This window comes from Amblyraja radiata, chromosome 6, assembly GCF_010909765.2.
Source record: "Amblyraja radiata isolate CabotCenter1 chromosome 6, sAmbRad1.1.pri, whole genome shotgun sequence".
NCBI classification, from domain to species: domain Eukaryota; kingdom Metazoa; phylum Chordata; class Chondrichthyes; order Rajiformes; family Rajidae; genus Amblyraja; species Amblyraja radiata.
This window is the reverse complement of record NC_045961.1, coordinates 42,709,170-42,727,352: the sequence shown is the minus strand read 5'-3', so window position 1 is coordinate 42,727,352 and position 18,183 is coordinate 42,709,170. Positions and strand designations below refer to the sequence as shown.

General features: G+C 40.7%; 1 protein-coding gene across 2 annotated transcripts in view; it reads left to right on the top strand.

Moving 5' to 3' along the window:
- uxs1 (UDP-glucuronate decarboxylase 1) overlaps window positions 1–17,668 on the top strand; it is a 51,832-nt gene extending 34,164 nt beyond the window's left edge. Inside the window, exons 11-15 of one of the 2 annotated variants that reach the window (XM_033022620.1) lie at window positions 2,926–2,969; window positions 8,374–8,434; window positions 10,534–10,591; window positions 11,564–11,667; window positions 13,600–17,668. In XM_033022620.1, the coding sequence (XP_032878511.1) occupies window positions 2,926–2,969; window positions 8,374–8,434; window positions 10,534–10,591; window positions 11,564–11,667; window positions 13,600–13,731 (399 nt within the window). In that variant the 3' untranslated portion in view covers window positions 13,732–17,668. The remainder of the gene's footprint in view (window positions 1–2,925; window positions 2,970–8,373; window positions 8,435–10,533; window positions 10,592–11,563; window positions 11,668–13,599) is intronic. The other variant, XM_033022621.1, reaches the window with a different exon arrangement.
- The last annotated feature ends 515 nt before the right edge of the window (window positions 17,669–18,183 follow it).

Here is an 18,183-nt window from a genome sequence, read left to right as displayed (position 1 = left end):
TCCTTCACAAAGTCCACTACACAAACGCAAGATTATCTAGAATATACCCCGATGTTAAAGACACCTGCAACAGATGCAATCAATCCCCTGCCAACCATAGTCATATGTTTTGGTCTTGCCCTAAGCTAGCAACCTTTTGGAGGAGTGCTTTCGACGTGCTAAGCAGAGCCTATGGCCAGACTATTCCACCAAACCCACTGTCAGCTATTTTGGGTATTCCCCCCAACACCAACCTCTCTGTTGCGTTGAAGCGGGTCCTGGCTTTTACAACCCTGTTAGCCCGGAGACTGATTTTGCTTAACTGGAGACTTACCTGTCCCCCGACACACGCCCACTGGATCAAGGAGGTGCTCTACAACTTAAAGCTTGAAAAACTTAGGTTCTCTCTCAAAGGCTCTACCAAGACATTCCTAGATACATGGAACCCTTTCCTGGAACTTGTTAACTCTCTTAACTTGTTTCTGGACTCGGAAGAGGACTGAGTGCCCTCTATCACAGCTCTGTCTTATTGCAGCTGCTATCCCCTCAACCCCTCCCTCCCCACAAATCTTTTTTTTTTTTTTACTTTTTTAAAATCTATTTATCTATTTATTTATTTATTTATTTTTAAATCGTATTTGTGTGGATGTGTACGTATGTGAGTGTCGTTTGTCCCCGGGTGGCGAGGGTGGGTAAGGGTAAGGGTTTTGAGGGTCGTTTACATACTGTTGTACAATTATGTCCTGATTATCACTGTCTGTTATCATTGTATGTATGCAAATTGCTGTTAAATTCAAAATTCAAATAAAAAGATTTAAACTAAATAACATCTGAAATCATAAATCAAAAATATTTTTCTTGTTGAAAGTTGTGTCAATGATGTGTTGAAACACTTGATTTGGATTGCCAACATTTTCATTTCTTTTTGATTTTTATGCGAGGCCGTCTGTTATTTAAAAAAATATTTTTATGGCTCTTCCTTGTCATTTAGAAAACTTTGTTTAAAGTAGATTATCTTCAATTTGATCACATTGATTTCCACCTAACAATGTTTTGCTTGTTGGTGTGTCTCACAATGTCCTCCACCCACTTTGTACTAATTTAATGTCAGCTGGAAGCATACGAACAGGAGATCTTCAAACCTGTCTTTCCATTACTGTTTCCTGGTACCTTTTGATTTACAAAAATCTTTAAACCTGCCGAACTAGTTATGCTCATCCAAGGCCAGTTTTGTTTTCCCAAGGTGTAGCACCCAGAATGTCTGATAGTACATGTCCAACCGCAACTTTGCTTTACTTCGACTTTTTGCATTCTACTTGCCTTTTAACTCTCTTCTGATTCCCTTCATGATATTTAACTTGTATGAGCTACAAAACTTTGGATCTCCTTTTTTGATATTTATTGTCCATTGATAACCATGATGTTTACTTCCAATTCCAATGTGAATTTGCAAACTTTGGTGGGGTGGGGAACTTGTGTCACACTTTTGCTACTTAACTATTTAAAATCACAACGATGTTTGTCCTTTTATCCTGTCTGTCCCATCGTCTGAAAATAATGAATAGATGCAGCTCTAACAGTAATGCTTGATGGATTCAGTTGGTGATGTCCTGCCCATTTGAGTACAGGTCCATTAATCCTTTCTACCTGCTGTTTCAGCCAATTTCAGAAAGGTCAGGAATTTGCCTTCAGTTCTAGGAGATTCAACTTTAGCTAGCTTTGACTGGACTGAGGAATCTCACCTAGTTTGATGGCGGACTGCAGGAGTGGGGCGCCGTTGTGTATGGCTGCTCTGCCTGCAGTCCGTCCTTTCACCCTTTTTATTTTTTATTTTAAGTCCTGTTAAAAAAAAAAAAATGTTTGTCGGAGGTCTTCTTTGATGTGGTGGGGGAGGGGAAGGGGGAAACTTTATTTCGGATAGGCGGCTTCCCTCCGAGCTGCTTCTTTGTCCCTTCCTCGCGTCCTACCATCGAGACTGGAGTGGCGTCTCCTGTCGGGACCGGCCAGAACCCCAGCTTCGGCGACGGCGCAGCACTGAGGCACCATCACGGAGCGGGCGATGCCTTACCGGGTCGCCGTGCGGTAAGCTCCAGAGTGTTGTGACCGCCGACTCCAACATCGAGGAGCTGCGGTCTCCGGAGCGTCCAGCCGCGGGCGGCGCTGGATTTAAAACACCACGGAGCCTGGGATCTCTCGGCGAAATTGCCAGAGTCTGAGCTCCGACCATCGGGAGCCGCGGTCTCCGGGGAGGGAGCGGCTGTTCCAGACACTCCAAGCCGCTGAGGAGTGTTTCTCCCGAAGCAGGAGCTTCATCATCCGGCAAGAGGGCCTGAAAACATTGGGCTGCCATTGCGGCCACTGGCTGCGGAGGCCACAAATAGGCCCCGACCTCCGGTGATCACAGAGGAAGAGGACTGAACGTTCTACTACCTTTCCCCACAGTGGAACATTTTTATTCTGCTGTGGGGGGACGTTCATGTTAAATTCTATAATGTGTTGTGTCATTTTTCTTTATTTTTAATTTTTCTATGGATGTACGGAATCCTACTTATTTGTTCTATGTAAAGCACTTTGGTCTCAACGCGAGTTGATTTAAACGTGCTATATAAATAAAATTTACTTATCTCTTTAATCAGACAAATATTTTGTTAGCAAGATACCTTTTTGATTTTAAACAAAAAGATAGCAGGAATAGGAACTTTAAGCCAGGCAGCACCTACGGTTGGAAATGGATAGTTGACATTTCTCCAGCAGCTCTTTTTTTGGGGGGGTTTTTGCTCCAGATTCCAGCATCTACAGTCTCCTGTGGTCAGAGTATCATGGTTTCTAAAATATTACTAGGTGTTAAAATGCATTCAATTTATGAAATACTGTAGGGATGCTGGACTATGTTTTTACATACATTTATTTATACATACATACATTTTTTTCCTCCTGTGTTCACAGGTTTATGGCTCAGGCTCTCAAACAAGGTCTTTCCAGTATGTGAGGTAAGACATGGTCAATTCATCAATGTTTTCACCGGTCCATCAATTTAATTTATCAACCATTTTGTGCATAGTAAACTTAGAAAAATCAGATCCTTTGACCCAAGCATGACAAAGGAAGGAGTTTGGCAGAATAACTAGATCCAAGTGGGAGATGTCGAGAGAAGGAAGGAACTGAGAAGTGTTGTAGCTGGCTTCGATACCAAACAATGAGCTAGTGATTTGGGAGTTGAGGTACTGCGTTGGGGTTTAATGTGGGAGTCATTTTCAAGTGAAGGAATTAGTGGAACTGCACGTTCATGTTCTTTGTCATTAATTTGTTCTGATCAAAATGGAATCAAATACACATCCCAAGCCTCGAGTCCTGATTCTATGAATCTCAGTCCCAATACCAAAGATAACCAGAGGAGGTATCCCTACTCTGCAAACGATATGGCCATGCCCATTCATTGCAATAAAATAATCATCTTGTGACCACAGGCTTCATTTGAAATGAAGCAAGAGGAAGTGAACTAACTAGTGTTAGCTTGATTATCTTTTCTCCCCGTAGAGGACTGTGGGTTTTGTAATTTCTTGAACATGGTGTTTTAATTTCCTTAAAGGGCAACAAAATTAGTTAAAATTCTGTTTAACCTGTTTAACCTTTGGGCAGCTTCTGATAGTCATATTTGCAGCATTAACTGCTGGCATTGTGGCATCCAATCCTAATTTTCTTGTCATTTTAACATATAGCATTAAAAACTTGACATCCTTTCACAATTTTGTTGTACCTTTTTGCTTTTTTTAATTGTAAATTGCTATTGCACACATTTGTTGCAATTCACCAACAAGCATTGTGTAGTGTGATCTCTAAATGCAATTTAGTTTTTTTTAATTTGGAGATACAGTTCTGAAATAGGCCCTTCGGCCCACCGGGTCCGCGCCAACCGGCGATCCCCGCACATTAAGACCATCCTGCGCACATTAGGAACAACTTACATTTATACCAAGCCAATTAACCCACAAACCTGCACGTCTTTGGAGTGCGGGAGGAAAACGAAGATCTCAGAGAAAATGATGCAAGTCACGGGAAGAACGTACAAACTCCGTACAGACACCTCCTGTAGTCGGGATCAAACCCGGCTCTCCGGCGCTGCAAACGCTGTAAGGCAGCAACTCTACCGCTGCTGCACCGGGCACCACTGTTCCAGAAAGTTCCTAAATTATTTTGTAAAAAAAAATTCTTGGTAACTAAAGTTGTTTGTATTCTTAGAGGATATGAGCAAGATGGAATGCAATACAATACTATGAACTACCTTTTGTTTAATTTCATGGCATTAATAACGTCACTAAAGTTGTTATTTGAAGTCTTCATCCTCTCCAGAAACCTAGGCTTTAATTTGATTTATTTTGTCCTAAATATAGTTAGATTTTATTGTGCATTGTTGTGTCTTTGAGCCATTATAGTTATAAATTATTTGTCTGTAAAATTAGTGCAATTCCAGCACCAAATTGCCTTTGCCAGCTTTTAATGTCTTAGAAATATATTTATTGGATATGTAACTAGCAGACGCTCTGTGGTACTGATCATGAGCCAGAGAACTTCATATCATTGAAAGTTTTATTGATAGCAATTGATGACTGTTATAGAAAGAATGGTATTTAACAAAATGAACCAAAAGCAAAGGTACACAAAAATGCTGGAGAAACTCAGCGGGTGCAGCAGCATCTATGGAGCAAAGGAAATAGGTGAAGTTTCGGGCCGAAACCCTTCTTCAGACTGATGGGGGGTGGGGGGGAGAAGGAAGAAAAAAGGGAGGAGGAGGAGCCCGAGGGCGGGGGGATGGGAGGAGACAGCTCGAGGGTTAAGGAAGGGGAGGAGCAAGGGCTAACAAAACTGGGAGAATTCAACGTTCATGCCATCCGGACGCAAGCAACCCAGGCGGAATATGAGGTGCTGTTCCTCCAATTTCCGGTGTTGCTCACTCTGGCAATGGAGGAGACCCAGGACAGAGTGGTCGGATTGGGAATGGGAGGGGGAGTTGAAGTGCTGAGCCACCGGGAGTTCAGGTAGGTTATTGCGGACTGAACGGAGGTGTTCGGCGAAACGATCGCCCAACCTCCGATTAGTCTCCCCGATGTAAATCAGCTGACATCTAGAGCAGCGGATGCAGTAGATGAGGTTGGAGGAGATACAGGTGAACCTTTGTCGCACCTGGAACGACTGCTTGGGTCCTTGAATGGAGTCGAGAGGGGAGGTGAAGGGACAGGTGTTGCATTTCTTGCGGTTGCAACGGAAAGTGCCCGGGGAGGGGGTGGTACGGGAGGGAAGAATTGACAAGGGAGTTGCGGAGGGAGCGGTCTTTGCGGAAGGCAGACATAGGGGGAGATGGGAAGATGTGGCGAGTGGTGGGGTCACGTTGGAGGTGGCGGAAATGGCGGAGGATTATTTGTTGTATTTGCCGGCTGGTGGGGTGAAAGGTGAGGACTAGGGGGACTCTGCCCTTGTTGCGAGTGCGGGGATGGGGAGAGAGAGCAGTGTTGCGGGGTATGGATGAGACCCTGGTGTGAGCCTCATCTATGGTGGCGGAGGGGAATCCCCGTTCCCTGAAGAACAAGGACATTTCCGATGCCCTGGTGCAATATTACAGTGCCCTTCATAATGTTTGGGACAAAGACACATCTTTTATTTATTTGCCTCTGTACTCCACAATTTGAGAATTGTAATTTTTTTTAAAAATCACATGTGGTTAAAGCACACATTGTCAGATTTTATTAAAGGGTATTTTTATACATTTTGGTTTCACCATGTAGAATTTACAGCTGTGTTTATACATAGTCCCCCCCATTTCAGGACACCATAATGTTTGGGACACATGGCTTCACAGGCATTTGTAATTGCTCAGGTGTGTTTAATTGCCATCTTAATGCAGGTATAAGAGAGCTCTCAGCACCCAGTCTTTCCTCCAGTCTTTCCATCACCTTTGGAAACTTTTATTGTGTTTATCAACATGAGGACCAAAGTTGTGCCAATGAAAATCAAATAAGCCGTTATTTGACTGAGAAACAAGAATAATACTGTTAGAGACATTAGCCAAACCTTAGGCTTACCAAAATCAACTGTTTGGAACGTCATTAAGAAGAAAGAGAGTACTGGTGAGCTTACTAATTGCAGAGGGACTGGCAGGCCAAGGAAGACCTCCACAGCTGATGACAGAATAATTCTCTCAATACAATAAAGAAAAATCCCCAAACACCTGTCCGACAGATCAGAAACACTCTTCAGGAGTCAGGTGTGGATTTGTCAATGACCACTGTCCGCAGAAGACTTCATGAACAGAAATACAGAGACTACACTGCAAGATGGAAACTGCTGCTTTGCCGCAAAAATAGGATGGCCGGGTTACAGTTTGCAAGAAGTACTTAAAAGAGCAACCACAGTTCTGGAAAAAGGTCTTGTGGACAGATGAGACAAAGATTAACATATCAGAGTGATGGAAAGAGCAAATTATGGAGGAGAGAAGGAACTGCCCAAGATCCAAAGCATACCACCTCATCTGTGAAACACGGTGGTGGGGGTGTTATGGCCTGGGCATGTATGGCTGCTGAAGGTACTGGCTCACTTATCTTCATTGATGATACAACTGCTGATGGTAGAAGTATAATGAATTCTGAAGTGTATAGACACATCCTATCTGCTCAAGTTCAAACAAACAAAGGCCGGTGGTTCATTCTACAGTGAGACAATGATTCCAAACATACTGCAAAAGTAACAAAGAAGTTTTTCAAAGATTAAAAAATGGTCAGTTGAGTGACCAAATCAATCAGCCGATCTGAACCCAATTGAGCATGCCTTTTATATGCTAAAGAGAAAACTGAAGGGGACTGGCCCCCAAAGCAAGCATAAGCTAAAGATGACTCAAATACACCCAGGTAGAGCATCATCAGAGAAGACACCCAGTAACTGGTGATGTCCATGATTTGCAGACTTTAAGCAGTCATTTCATGCAAAGTATATGCAACAAAATACAAACCATGATTACTTTCATTTACATGACATTGCTGTGTCCGAAACATTATGGTGCCCTGTATGTATAAACACTGCTGTAATTTCTACATGGTGAAACCAAAATGTATAAAAATGGTCTTTATTAAAATCTGGCAATGTGCATTTTAACCACGTGTTTCCCCCCCCCCCTATTACAAATTTCAAATTGTGGAGTACCGAGGCAAATAAATAAATGATGGGTCTTTGTCCCAAACATTATGGAGGGCCCTGTATATGGTGCATACTGTGCTGTAAACAGGGGCGGAAATCACGGGGGGGGGCACACGTCCCCCTCCTGTTTTGAGAGATGGGACGATTTTCCCCTCCCCCCCCCCCCCATTTTTTTGTAATCCAGATTTTACAAACAGGGTGAAATCTCCGCTTTCCGCGAGACAGTGTGGGTGAGACTGATGATCGAGGGCGCTGATTGGATGAGAGACGTCATTCAGCAGGCAGCGGGGGCGGGACATGATGATTCAGCGCAATGATTGGAGGACGGTGGTGTCGGTCAGAGGCGGTAGTGGGGCGGGACTGAGGATAGAGCGTGGTGATTGGAGGTGGAAGACGTCCTGGTGGAGCAAAGATCATAGAGCGGTGCTTGAATTGCATGCTCTTTTATATGCAACGATGGCCCAGACTTACAGCCAGCGCGGAGAAGCAGTGCTAAATCCAGCTCAACTCTGCTTGTTAACCCTCCAGCCCTGCCTGGACTTACGGGAACAATGGCCCAGGTTTACAGCCAGCGCGGAGAAGCTGCGCTAGCTCTATGGCTCCGGACTAGTGTCCCGTCAGTCCAGGCAGGGCTGTAGGTTAACCGGCAAGACAGGCAGAGTTGAGCTGGATTTAGCGCTTCTTCTCCGCGCTGGCCATAAGCCTGAGCCGTCGTTCCCGTAATTACCGTCCACAGGGCCCACGGCTGAAGCCTCCAAAGCCTCGCGTGTGTGTGCGTCCACCTGCCAAGAAATTGTGTTCCCCCCCCCCCCCCCTATATTTTTTATAGTGATTTCCGTGCCTCGCTGTAAGGTTGCAAAATTGAAAAGTTCACCCAAATTCAATGTTTTTACAAAAACCTTAATTTCTATGGAATATTAAAACCATAAAAGCAATGTTTTATTGGTCATTATATCATATTAAGCCACTTTATTCCACATAACTTACATCGATGGAAACTTGAAGTGAATGTGTCAGATGATTTTGTCATTTCAAAGAATGAAGAAGTTATAGAAGCTGTTGAATTTCACAGGTAGCTTCTTGTCTAGTTTTATCTAAGTTTACTTTCTTTAAAATTATAATGCTTACTTCAGTTTAGTTATTTTTTAGATAAATATGCCGAAAGAAAATGCAGCTACTTTCATCTTAATATTTTATTTTTCTTTGCAGTGATCTTGTGAATGGATTAGTGGCTTTGATGAACAGTAATGTCAGTAGTCCTGTTAATGTGGTATGTAAAGTTTTTTTGGAGAATCATAGTCTGAGCATTCACTTTAAATCAATTATATATTTGACATTGCTATAACCTTAAGACTGGATAATAACTGTTTTGATTACAGTTTTGTAATCTAAAATTTTAAAAAATTCAGTCATCTCAAACTCTTAATTGTATTTCACCTACAACTAATGATGTAAGCACTAACTTACTTGTCACTTAATTATTATGTAATATTGTGTAACAGCCATTAAACAAGCCCATAGGGCAGTTCCCTAAAGTATGTTGTTTTTCACAGATTGAATTTCTTATGGAAATAGCAAGATGACAGACTGTACAATTGGGTAGATGACCTTCAATTTTTTGATAATGGGTAGATTCTCACTGAATGGTTAACATTCATTTCTTGGATCTAATTGTGTTTGAGAAGGCGATGGCACCTATTTGAATCACTGAAAGTAATCTTGCAATGTTGTTAGATAAAGAAGTGCATAAGCAGTAGAGGTTGGTGGAAGACATGTGGCTCCTTGAACCAGCTCCACCATTCTGAAAGATCATAGTGGTTCTGCTCCCTGGCCTAACTCGATTTTTCCTGCCCAAATCCTATTAGTCTTGATTCGCTTGTAATCCATTATTTAGGCCTTGATGTCACTTCATAATTTGGAATCTAGGGTAAAGATATCCAGAGATTTGCAACCTGCCCTAATTCTTGCTCATCCAAGACTCAATCCATATCCCTAGAAAATCCCCTATGGTTCCCGACTCTGTCATGAGAAACAATCTCAGATCTGTTCTGTCTACCCCTCGTAGTCTGAATATGTCTCCATCAAATTGCCACTAAACTGGAAAGTGTATGCCCCACTTTGCTTGCCTTTCTACATAAGGCAGCTTCCTTTATCAATCCACAAAACTTCACTGCACGACTGCCAAGTATTTCCCTACACACCCCGTGCATTGTTGGGTGTGATGTCACCAAAGCCAAGTACAGAGGTAGCAAGAGGATGGATACAAATGTGATAACACATTCCTACTTATGTAAGCCTTTCCTCTTTGTTAGAAAAAAAAAATCCAATTGCCTTCTGTACCTGTAAGCAAACTTTGTAATTTTTCTGACAGGACCCAATGCTTTTAATAATAGAGCACACCTGAAATAATTTGATTTTATATTCTTGCCACAAAAGTAAATAACCTTCCACTACTCCACATTTTATTCTATTTGGCATACATTTTCTCATTTGCTGAACACATGGGGGTGGGAGAGGGGGGGGGGGGGGTTATTAAGCTGTAGTTGGAAGTTAGTAGGGATTGCATATGCTTTCGGGGTGATAGCGAGATCAAGGAGAGGATGTTAACAAGAGATGAAATGCTTTTCAAAAGAGAATTCCGCTGTGAAGTGGTCTTGAGATTAAATCTGAATTTGATTCTCGCACAGCAGGAAGGTGGTACTTGGACTATTTCAACCCGACAAATAACATAGGAGGGAGATGAAACTGTAGCAGGGAGTGTGTTTGGTGGTGGGCAAAAATGATGACTTTTGTCTGTTATTTAATATAATATATATTATATAAAATTACACAATATTATTTTGTTAATGTATTTTGAAATACATGTAACTATATAATATCGTTTAATATGCGGGACAGGCAGCATCTCTGGAGGGAAGGAATGGGTGATGTTTCAGGTCGAGACCCTTCCCATTCCTTGTCGAGAGAGATGCTGCCTGTTCCTTTGAGTTACTCCAGCATTTTGTGTCTACCTTCGATTTAAACCAGCATCTGCAGTTCTTTCCTACACACATTGTTTAATACGTCGTGTAATCTGCTTTATAAACAATCCAATTATCCCGTAAACTATTGAGCGCATCACCGCAAGACATGCATATGTGTGGCGAGTGCTTCAAATGACAATAATCAGTATGGATTTGTATTTGCCATAAATAGTTTCAAATATTTTAAATTAAATGTATGATAGTGTACATTCAAACAATTAACATTAATATCAAATTGTTCAAATGTAGTAAGTGGAAATAAAATTGTTTATATTGCCAATTGTGTTCAAATGCTTTAAACATTATCTGTTTTATTTAGAGCAAGCTGTCTGTTTACTTTTTGCAGGGAAATCCAGAAGAACACACTATTCTGGAATTTGCCAAGTTAATTCGGAGCCTTGTTGGTAAGATTTCCTTTTTGCTACTTTTAGTAATCTGGAGAGGGAAGGAATGTCATTGCAGGAGAATAGGCCATTTAGTCCATGTTTGACTAAAGATATAAACATACTCTTCCCTCTAATCCTCTGCAGCAATCTGTGTATATTGTTCAATTTCAAAATTGCAACAAATATTCTCAATTATTTATTTCCAGTTTATAAGCCCGTAAAACCATTTAATGGAATCTTTGTTTCCATTAATATCTTGCTAATTGTTTGAGTTTGTGATTTTTTTTTTCCTTGACTTCCACTGAGGTCTGTTTAAAATATTTTCCTATTATCCTTTTTTGTCATAAAACCTTTTTCATTTTGTCATCAACATCAGACACTTCCAGCGTGTGGTGGGGTGACTTTGGGGCAGATATTCCTCCAAGAGGAGTTAAACCAGGCAGTGCATATCCCAGTGCACATCACTGCTGAAGGCAGGCTGTTTTGCTCCCTTCTCCTCTGCGTTGTCAATGGATCTATCAAAGATCCTGGTGGAGGATTTGTCTTTTAATAAGGGGTTTTAAAATAATGCACGTTTACCGTGGTACTTCATGTTAATAATGCGCGTGTGTGTATAAATATATGTAGACCAGAAACATCACCAACCCATGTTCTCCAGAGATACTGTCTGCTCCATTGAGTTACTCCAGCACTTTGTCTTTTTTAACTAGCATATTAATTAGAAATTAAGATTTTGGCTTAGTGTACAGGGATCACTGGTCAGCATGGACTCGGTGGGGTGAAGGGTCTGTTTCTACGCTGTGTCTCTAAACTAAACTAAATAATTTGGAGTCAAAATGATTATGGAGAAAGTTATAAGATATTTGAGCTCTAAGGCCACAGTTTTAACATACTTCCTGAAAAAAGCAAGCCACATCATTCAATCTTCTGCCAATTCAAAACCGACAGCATCTTTAAAAAAAAAAGCTGTGTTAATTTTCTGTCCACCAGGGAGCAGAAGTGAAATCCTGTCACTCCCAGAAGCACAAGATGATCCCCAACGAAGAAATCCAGATATTAAAAAAGCCAAGCAATTGCTCGGATGGGAGCCTGTGGTAAGGATGCATTGATTCCTCTGCACACTCGCTAGTAAATCATGCAGCATCATGCTATTACCAGGACAATTAGTTTTTCTGTCTGAGTCTCCTAGATCACATTTGCTATTTACATGTGACTGGATTAGCCATGGGATTTCTGCTTTCATCCAGAAATATGCTAAATGATGGTCAATTAGTTCTATAAACTAATTCTACAAAACTGTAGAATTGCTGAACTACTGAAGTTCTACAAACAATCAGTCTCAAGATGTGCCCACAGAGGCGGACCAGGACAATCATTCTGACTGATGTTCTGTGACCAGTGGTGTTCTGCATTGATCAGTGCTGGGACCCTGTTTGTGACGGGTTACTAAGTTTGCAAACACAAAATTTGCCAGAGCTGTGGATATTGAGAAATGTTGTCAAAGGACTCAGCAGGATATGGACCAGTTGGAAATACGTGCAGAGAAATGGCAAATGGAGTTAATCCAGACCGGGTGTGGTCAGGAAAAAGAGGGCATGGGACAGCGATAGGAACTGGGATCAAGTGTATCCCTAGAGGAGTTTCAGGAACTGAGGAGCATACTTGAGAAGTTAATCAGAAGGGCAAAAAGGGGGCAGGAGATAATTCTGGCATATAATATTAATGGAAATCCAGAGAGATTATATGTACATTAAGGGAAAGAGGGTGACCAGAGATATTGGGCCATTTAGAAACAAATGTGGTCCCCTCTGTGTGGGGTTGAAGGGGATAGGCAAGACCCTTAATTATTTCTCAGTTTAATGTGGAAAAAGCTGTGCAGACTGGGGAACTTTGGACAGGTAATAGAAGCGTCTTGAGGATAGTCAGTGTCGCATTTGAGGAGGTGTTGAACATCGTAAAGGTGTATGAAGGTGGATAAAAACTACTGGGCCAGATCAGATGTATCTGAGGATACTGTGGGAAACTAGAGAAGAAATTGCAAGTGCCCTGGCTGAGATAAATGAATAATCATTCGACACAGGTGAGGTGCTGGAAGACTGGAGGGTGGCTAATGTTGTGCCTCTATTGAAGAAAGGTTGCCAGGAAAAGCCTGGGAACTATAGACCAGTGAGCCTAACTTCTATGGTAGTCAAGTTACTGGAGAAGATTTTGAGGGAATGCACTTGGTTAGAGGGGCTGATTAGGGATAGTCAGCACAGTTTTGAACGTGGGAGATTGTTTCCACGAATCTGTTTTTTGAGGAAGTAACTAAAGAGGTTGCTGAGGGCAAAGCTGTAGACGTCTATATGGACCAGCAAGGAATTTGATAAGGTTCTGCATGGTAGACTGCTCTGGAAGGTTAGATCTCATGGGATTCGGGGAGAGATAGCCAACTGGATGGAGAATTGGCTTCATGGAAGGAAGCAGAATGTGATGGTGGAATGTTGTTTTTTGGACAGGAGGCCTGGAGTGGTGGTGTGGCTCTGGGATCAGTGCTGGGCCCTTTGCTGTTTGTGGTGTATATCATCGATTTGGATGAGAATGCACATGGCACAATTAGCAAGTTTGCAGGTGACACGAAAGTGGGTGGCATCGTAGATAGTAAAGATGATTATCAAAAATTGCAGCAGCATCTTGATTATAATATTCACTTGGAGGCTGCTGGCAGAGGAGGTAGTTGAGGCAAATACAAGAACAGAATTTAAATTACACTTGGACAGGTACAGGGTTAGTAAAGGTGAAGAGGGATCTGGGCCAACGCGAGGGAATGGGACTAGCTGAGATGAGACATCTTGGTCGGCATGAATGAGTTGGGCTGCGGACCTGCTTCTTTCCTCTATGACTGTATGCAATAGGTATGTGGGGTTTTGGTGGTACGCATTTCACAAATGCCTCTGGGCATTCATAATAAACCATAAACATGAAAGAAAATAATAAATACTAAATATATTGCTATTTTTCACCCCTCTCTCGCTTTCTCCACATAGGTTCCCCTGGAAGAAGGCCTAAACAAAACAATTGACTACTTCCGTAAAGAACTAGAATATCAGGATAATAATCAATATATCCCAAAACCCAAACCTGCTAAAACAAAGAAAGGCAGACTGAGACACAATTAATGCACTGGTGGAAATTGAGCCATCGACACCCCAGGGAAGAGAAAGAAAATTTCGCAATTCAAGAACCTCTGAAAAATCATTAAAACTGAACTGGAATTTGTAGTTTGAGCTTGCTTCTGCAGATGGATGTGCCTAAAAAAACTTCGGATCTTGCCTTGCACTTTTTAATCTATTTTATTTAAAGTGGCATTGCATTGTTGGGTAGCTTTTTTTTTAATGTACTTGGTTTATTATATTTGTCTGAACTATTTTTAATTGGTGTGAAGGATTTCCTCATGGGTTATTTCACATGAACATACCTGTTAAAAGTAGGTTTATTTATAAAAAGGGGTATTTTATTTTTTACCATAATTGTGTGCAATGATTTTCAACCAAACTAACAGTCTGTTCAGGTGACATCAGATTGTTGCTCTGGCATCTAAGTGTTTCCTCACGCACAAAGGTTTGTTTGTTCATTTTTAACAGTTGTAAAAATGTACTAATATTGAGGAATATATTTCTTTTTGTAAAATATGTATGTTATATAAGAGTTTAAAAATAAAGTAGTTGTCTCAATCACTGCTACATTGTGTGTGTTTGGAGGGAGAAGTGTGTGACTGGATAAATGTATTTTAAGTGTTGATTTAATAATGTTGTGGTAGGGTATCATATTTAAACTATTTTTACATTGTGTAGCATTGCATAAAAAGGTTGTAATTTGTATGTCTTGTTTGGTGATATGTTTATAGCTCTTAAAAGTTGTTAAAATCAAATATGCCCATTTACTTTAGCTGAAAGTTTCCCATTTTAAATGAAAATTAAAAGCTCTTTGGTGATTGTTGTCATTCTTATTTAATTCTTCCCAAATAAAATGGGAAGGAATGGCCTGGTCTAAGATTTACAACAAAGTAGATGTTGAGGACACCTTTCTATGGAGCGCTCTACTTCCTTAATTGGTTTATAATGTTAACAGTAGCTTGACTGATCTACCTGAAGATCCGTTTTTACACTGTGCCTTTCATATTCCTCGGGGCAAGTCTGTTTATTCTAGTTCTTATTGCCAGGGAAAGTGGTCTGATGGATTCTGAATCATCGGAGAAGCTGGATTTGCTGAATCGTGCTTATAGGCACGTATTTTGTAAACCGTACTTTTTGGTCGCCCTTGATGTTCAGTTATGCAGAACGCATTCCCTCCTTTTTATTTCATATCCCAATCACAATGGCAATGTTCTAAATGGATAAAAGGATTAGTTATGCCAAATCGTGTGTTGCGGCATCCTTGAGATTTTTGTGGCTGAATCGTCTTTCACTCTGTACTGCTATAAGAACAGGCATCCATTCAGCCACTCCAGCCTATTCTATTATTTAATTAGTGTAACTAATCCATGTCTGTCATTGTTTCGCATCCCTTGCAAACCCTGCACCTTTTTTAAAAAATCTGTCATTTTCATTTCATTTTGCCATGGTCTTTCAAGAGTCAAACATTTTGTGTTAAAAATACCTCTTATTTTCCCATATGGTTTGGCTCTAATTTTCTGGATTCTAGTTCCACCCCAATCAGCAGAATGATTCAGTTATACCTCCTGTACTGATTTGCATTGGTATGTAATGGACACAAATTCAGCTAGTTCATGGCAAATAGTTTTGCAACTTCTTTAAACATTCTGAACAAGCTTGTCCTTTCCTATATTATATTAATTTATATTTCATCTGCAACCTGTATCTCCCATCTATACAACTAATTGCACCTCCCAACTTAAGTTATTTAAATTGTGTTCCGGGAGAGGGAGGATATGAGACGCTCGGTGCTAGTCCTTTGAAACATTTTTCCTTTCCAGATCGTGACAGTATGTTCTAATTGTACTGTATTTTTATCCCAGAATGATTATTGGCCCATGTCACGGGATTATGTGTGAACCTTGCAATCAAGTGTATTATTTTCCAATGCCATTTATAGATAGGATTTCTGAATATCCAAAGCACATCATGTATTCAGCTAATCTGAAATTTCCTCCAGGTTAGTCAGTATGACAGGCTCTTCGTTAATATATGCTAACTCAGTTATAACTTGTAACACGGCTTAATCTATCTAATAAATGCGGTATTCCCCCCCTCACACCCTGCACAATTCATGTAAAAACTGATAAGCTTTTGTTTTCCAAGAGTAGGCTTTGGTTTTCTAATCTAAAGGTGTGATTCTTTAACCTGGGTAACCTTGGAAAATAATGACTAAGGTAGCTGCCGTTTTCATGAGTGACATATTTATATGAGGATGTATATCCTTGAGATGAATGTCCTTGACTGGACACGCCAATATGCCATTTTGGTAATTGAAAACTGTTCTGTATGGCCAAGGTATTTTGAAAAGACAGTATCTGAAAAATGTTCTCTCCTTGTACTGTTGTAATAATTTTTTTGTATGTGTCATTTAAAGTCTTTTCAATGAGTAAATAAGTCTATTTTATTCATTTATACTGTTTGTCCAAATAAGTTATTTCTATTGTCAAAGTATGGTTCATGTTGCCCTAGGATGATCATAATAATTCAAAGCTGAAAAAAGTATCATCAGATTTCTGGGTAAGGTATGTGCAGTTCGGTAAAACTGGTAATTTGCCACTCTCAGGATTTTAGTAGTGACATGAGCAGATTTGCTGATACTTCTATTAATAATCAAAACCATGTTTACTTTGTGTTTTACATGTTTCACAGTAGAATAATACATTTTCTGATGCACCCGGTGAATTTTAAAGGTAGCCAGAAATGTACAAGGGATCTGGGTCCTGGATCTATTTCTCCAGAATCGCCTCCAGTTCTTTTCCCCACCCCTCTGCCTTTCAGTCTGAATATGGATCGCAACTCAAAATGTCACTTTCCTTAGCCAACAATTGGCCTACCAGGGAAATCACCTTGCCTGAGGTAATTTGTTGCTAGCCCTGATATGTCCTGGTCTTTTCTTGCTTCTATTCTCTTCCTCCCACCACCCTCATCTGTTTCCATCTTTTCGTCTGTAAAAGGTTCCTGACCCAAGATGTCAGCTATCCTTTTTGTTCCTGAGATGCTCTGACCCACTAAGCTACCCCAGCACTTTGTGTGTCTATCTCTGGGTCCTGGCTCTGACTGCAAGCTCTGGAGTTGCAGCAGTAAGTGAGCCGGTTGCTGAACCATCAAGATTCATGACTATTAGGATGCTGCATTATATAGATCTTTACTATGCCTTTTTCTTGATCATGGTTCATAGCAATAGAATCCTTGGAAGCAACTATTTGCCTTGACAGGTTTTTGCTATTGGTAAATAAGGGTAACTTTTAGTGTGAAACGCTGCTGAACTAAGGGGAAAAAGACAACAGCTTGTTTCAGACAACAGCTTGTTTGACTTTTATATTTGGTTACAGTGTATTAGTGTCCAAGTTGAAATGTATTGGTTTCATCTCAAGAAGAGTGGGTCTAGGTTAACAAAGTGTAATTTTCATTCCATTGTTCCTCAAACAATGTGCCTTAACCCATACTTTGAAAGCATCAGTATGATTTCACCTACTTTCTTCTGAGAGAGCCTTTGAGTAATAGTGGCAGATGGAGATCATGCACATGTGAATGAACATGCTAAAAGTAAATTTATGTGGGATTAGTAAACCAAAGGAAAGAGCAAATATTTGCCTACAATTGAACTCTAATCCAAAAATACAAGATTGGTGTTTGTGGTCACTGATTTGAATCTCTAACAGAATATTAAGCGTCTTGCCAGTATTTGATGTGAAATTGATCTTTCAAGATCCTTGTTTCAATGAATGTCTCATCTAAAATAATAATGTGGACATTATTGATCTGAGGCATATACCTATTCTCATGCCTTCATATGAGATGGATGATGGAAGGTTTAAATTTTCTGTAAACGTTTGTTGCAGCGATTATATTTCCATTCTGTTTGGTTGTAAAATAAATTATGGTGTTGAAAAATGTGGAAATTTATTTGCTATCAGCTTTCTGTGAATATGATGACGGTGGCAAACATAGCACTTCTTGCATGTGTGAGCGGTAGACTATTTCATGTACAATTTGCTAATCGGGGATGTGGGCTGGGTATGACGATACTGGACTGTTTGTAAGAAAGGAATTTCACTCTTGCACTTTGCACATCTATCTATACATAACTAAATCTCTGATCTTGTTATCTTCCCGTTTGCGCACTCTTTCTACTTGCGCAAAAATGGTACACGATAGCGGTATGATTTTACGCCAGCTCCCTCACCGCTCTGTGCTGCGAGTGCACCAAGTTTCGGTGGCATAATGTAAAAGTTAGCGATGTTTAAAAATCTTAAAAACCGTGCGTGCGCAGATCGATCTCTCCTGCCAGGCAACACCGTGTTGATTAGTCTCTTCTGTCACTCATCTCCGATCTGCCCCTTCCTGTGCCAACGCGTCTTTACTGGAGCTGAGGGACGCTCTGGATGGCCGGCGGAGGTCTCCAACCGGACA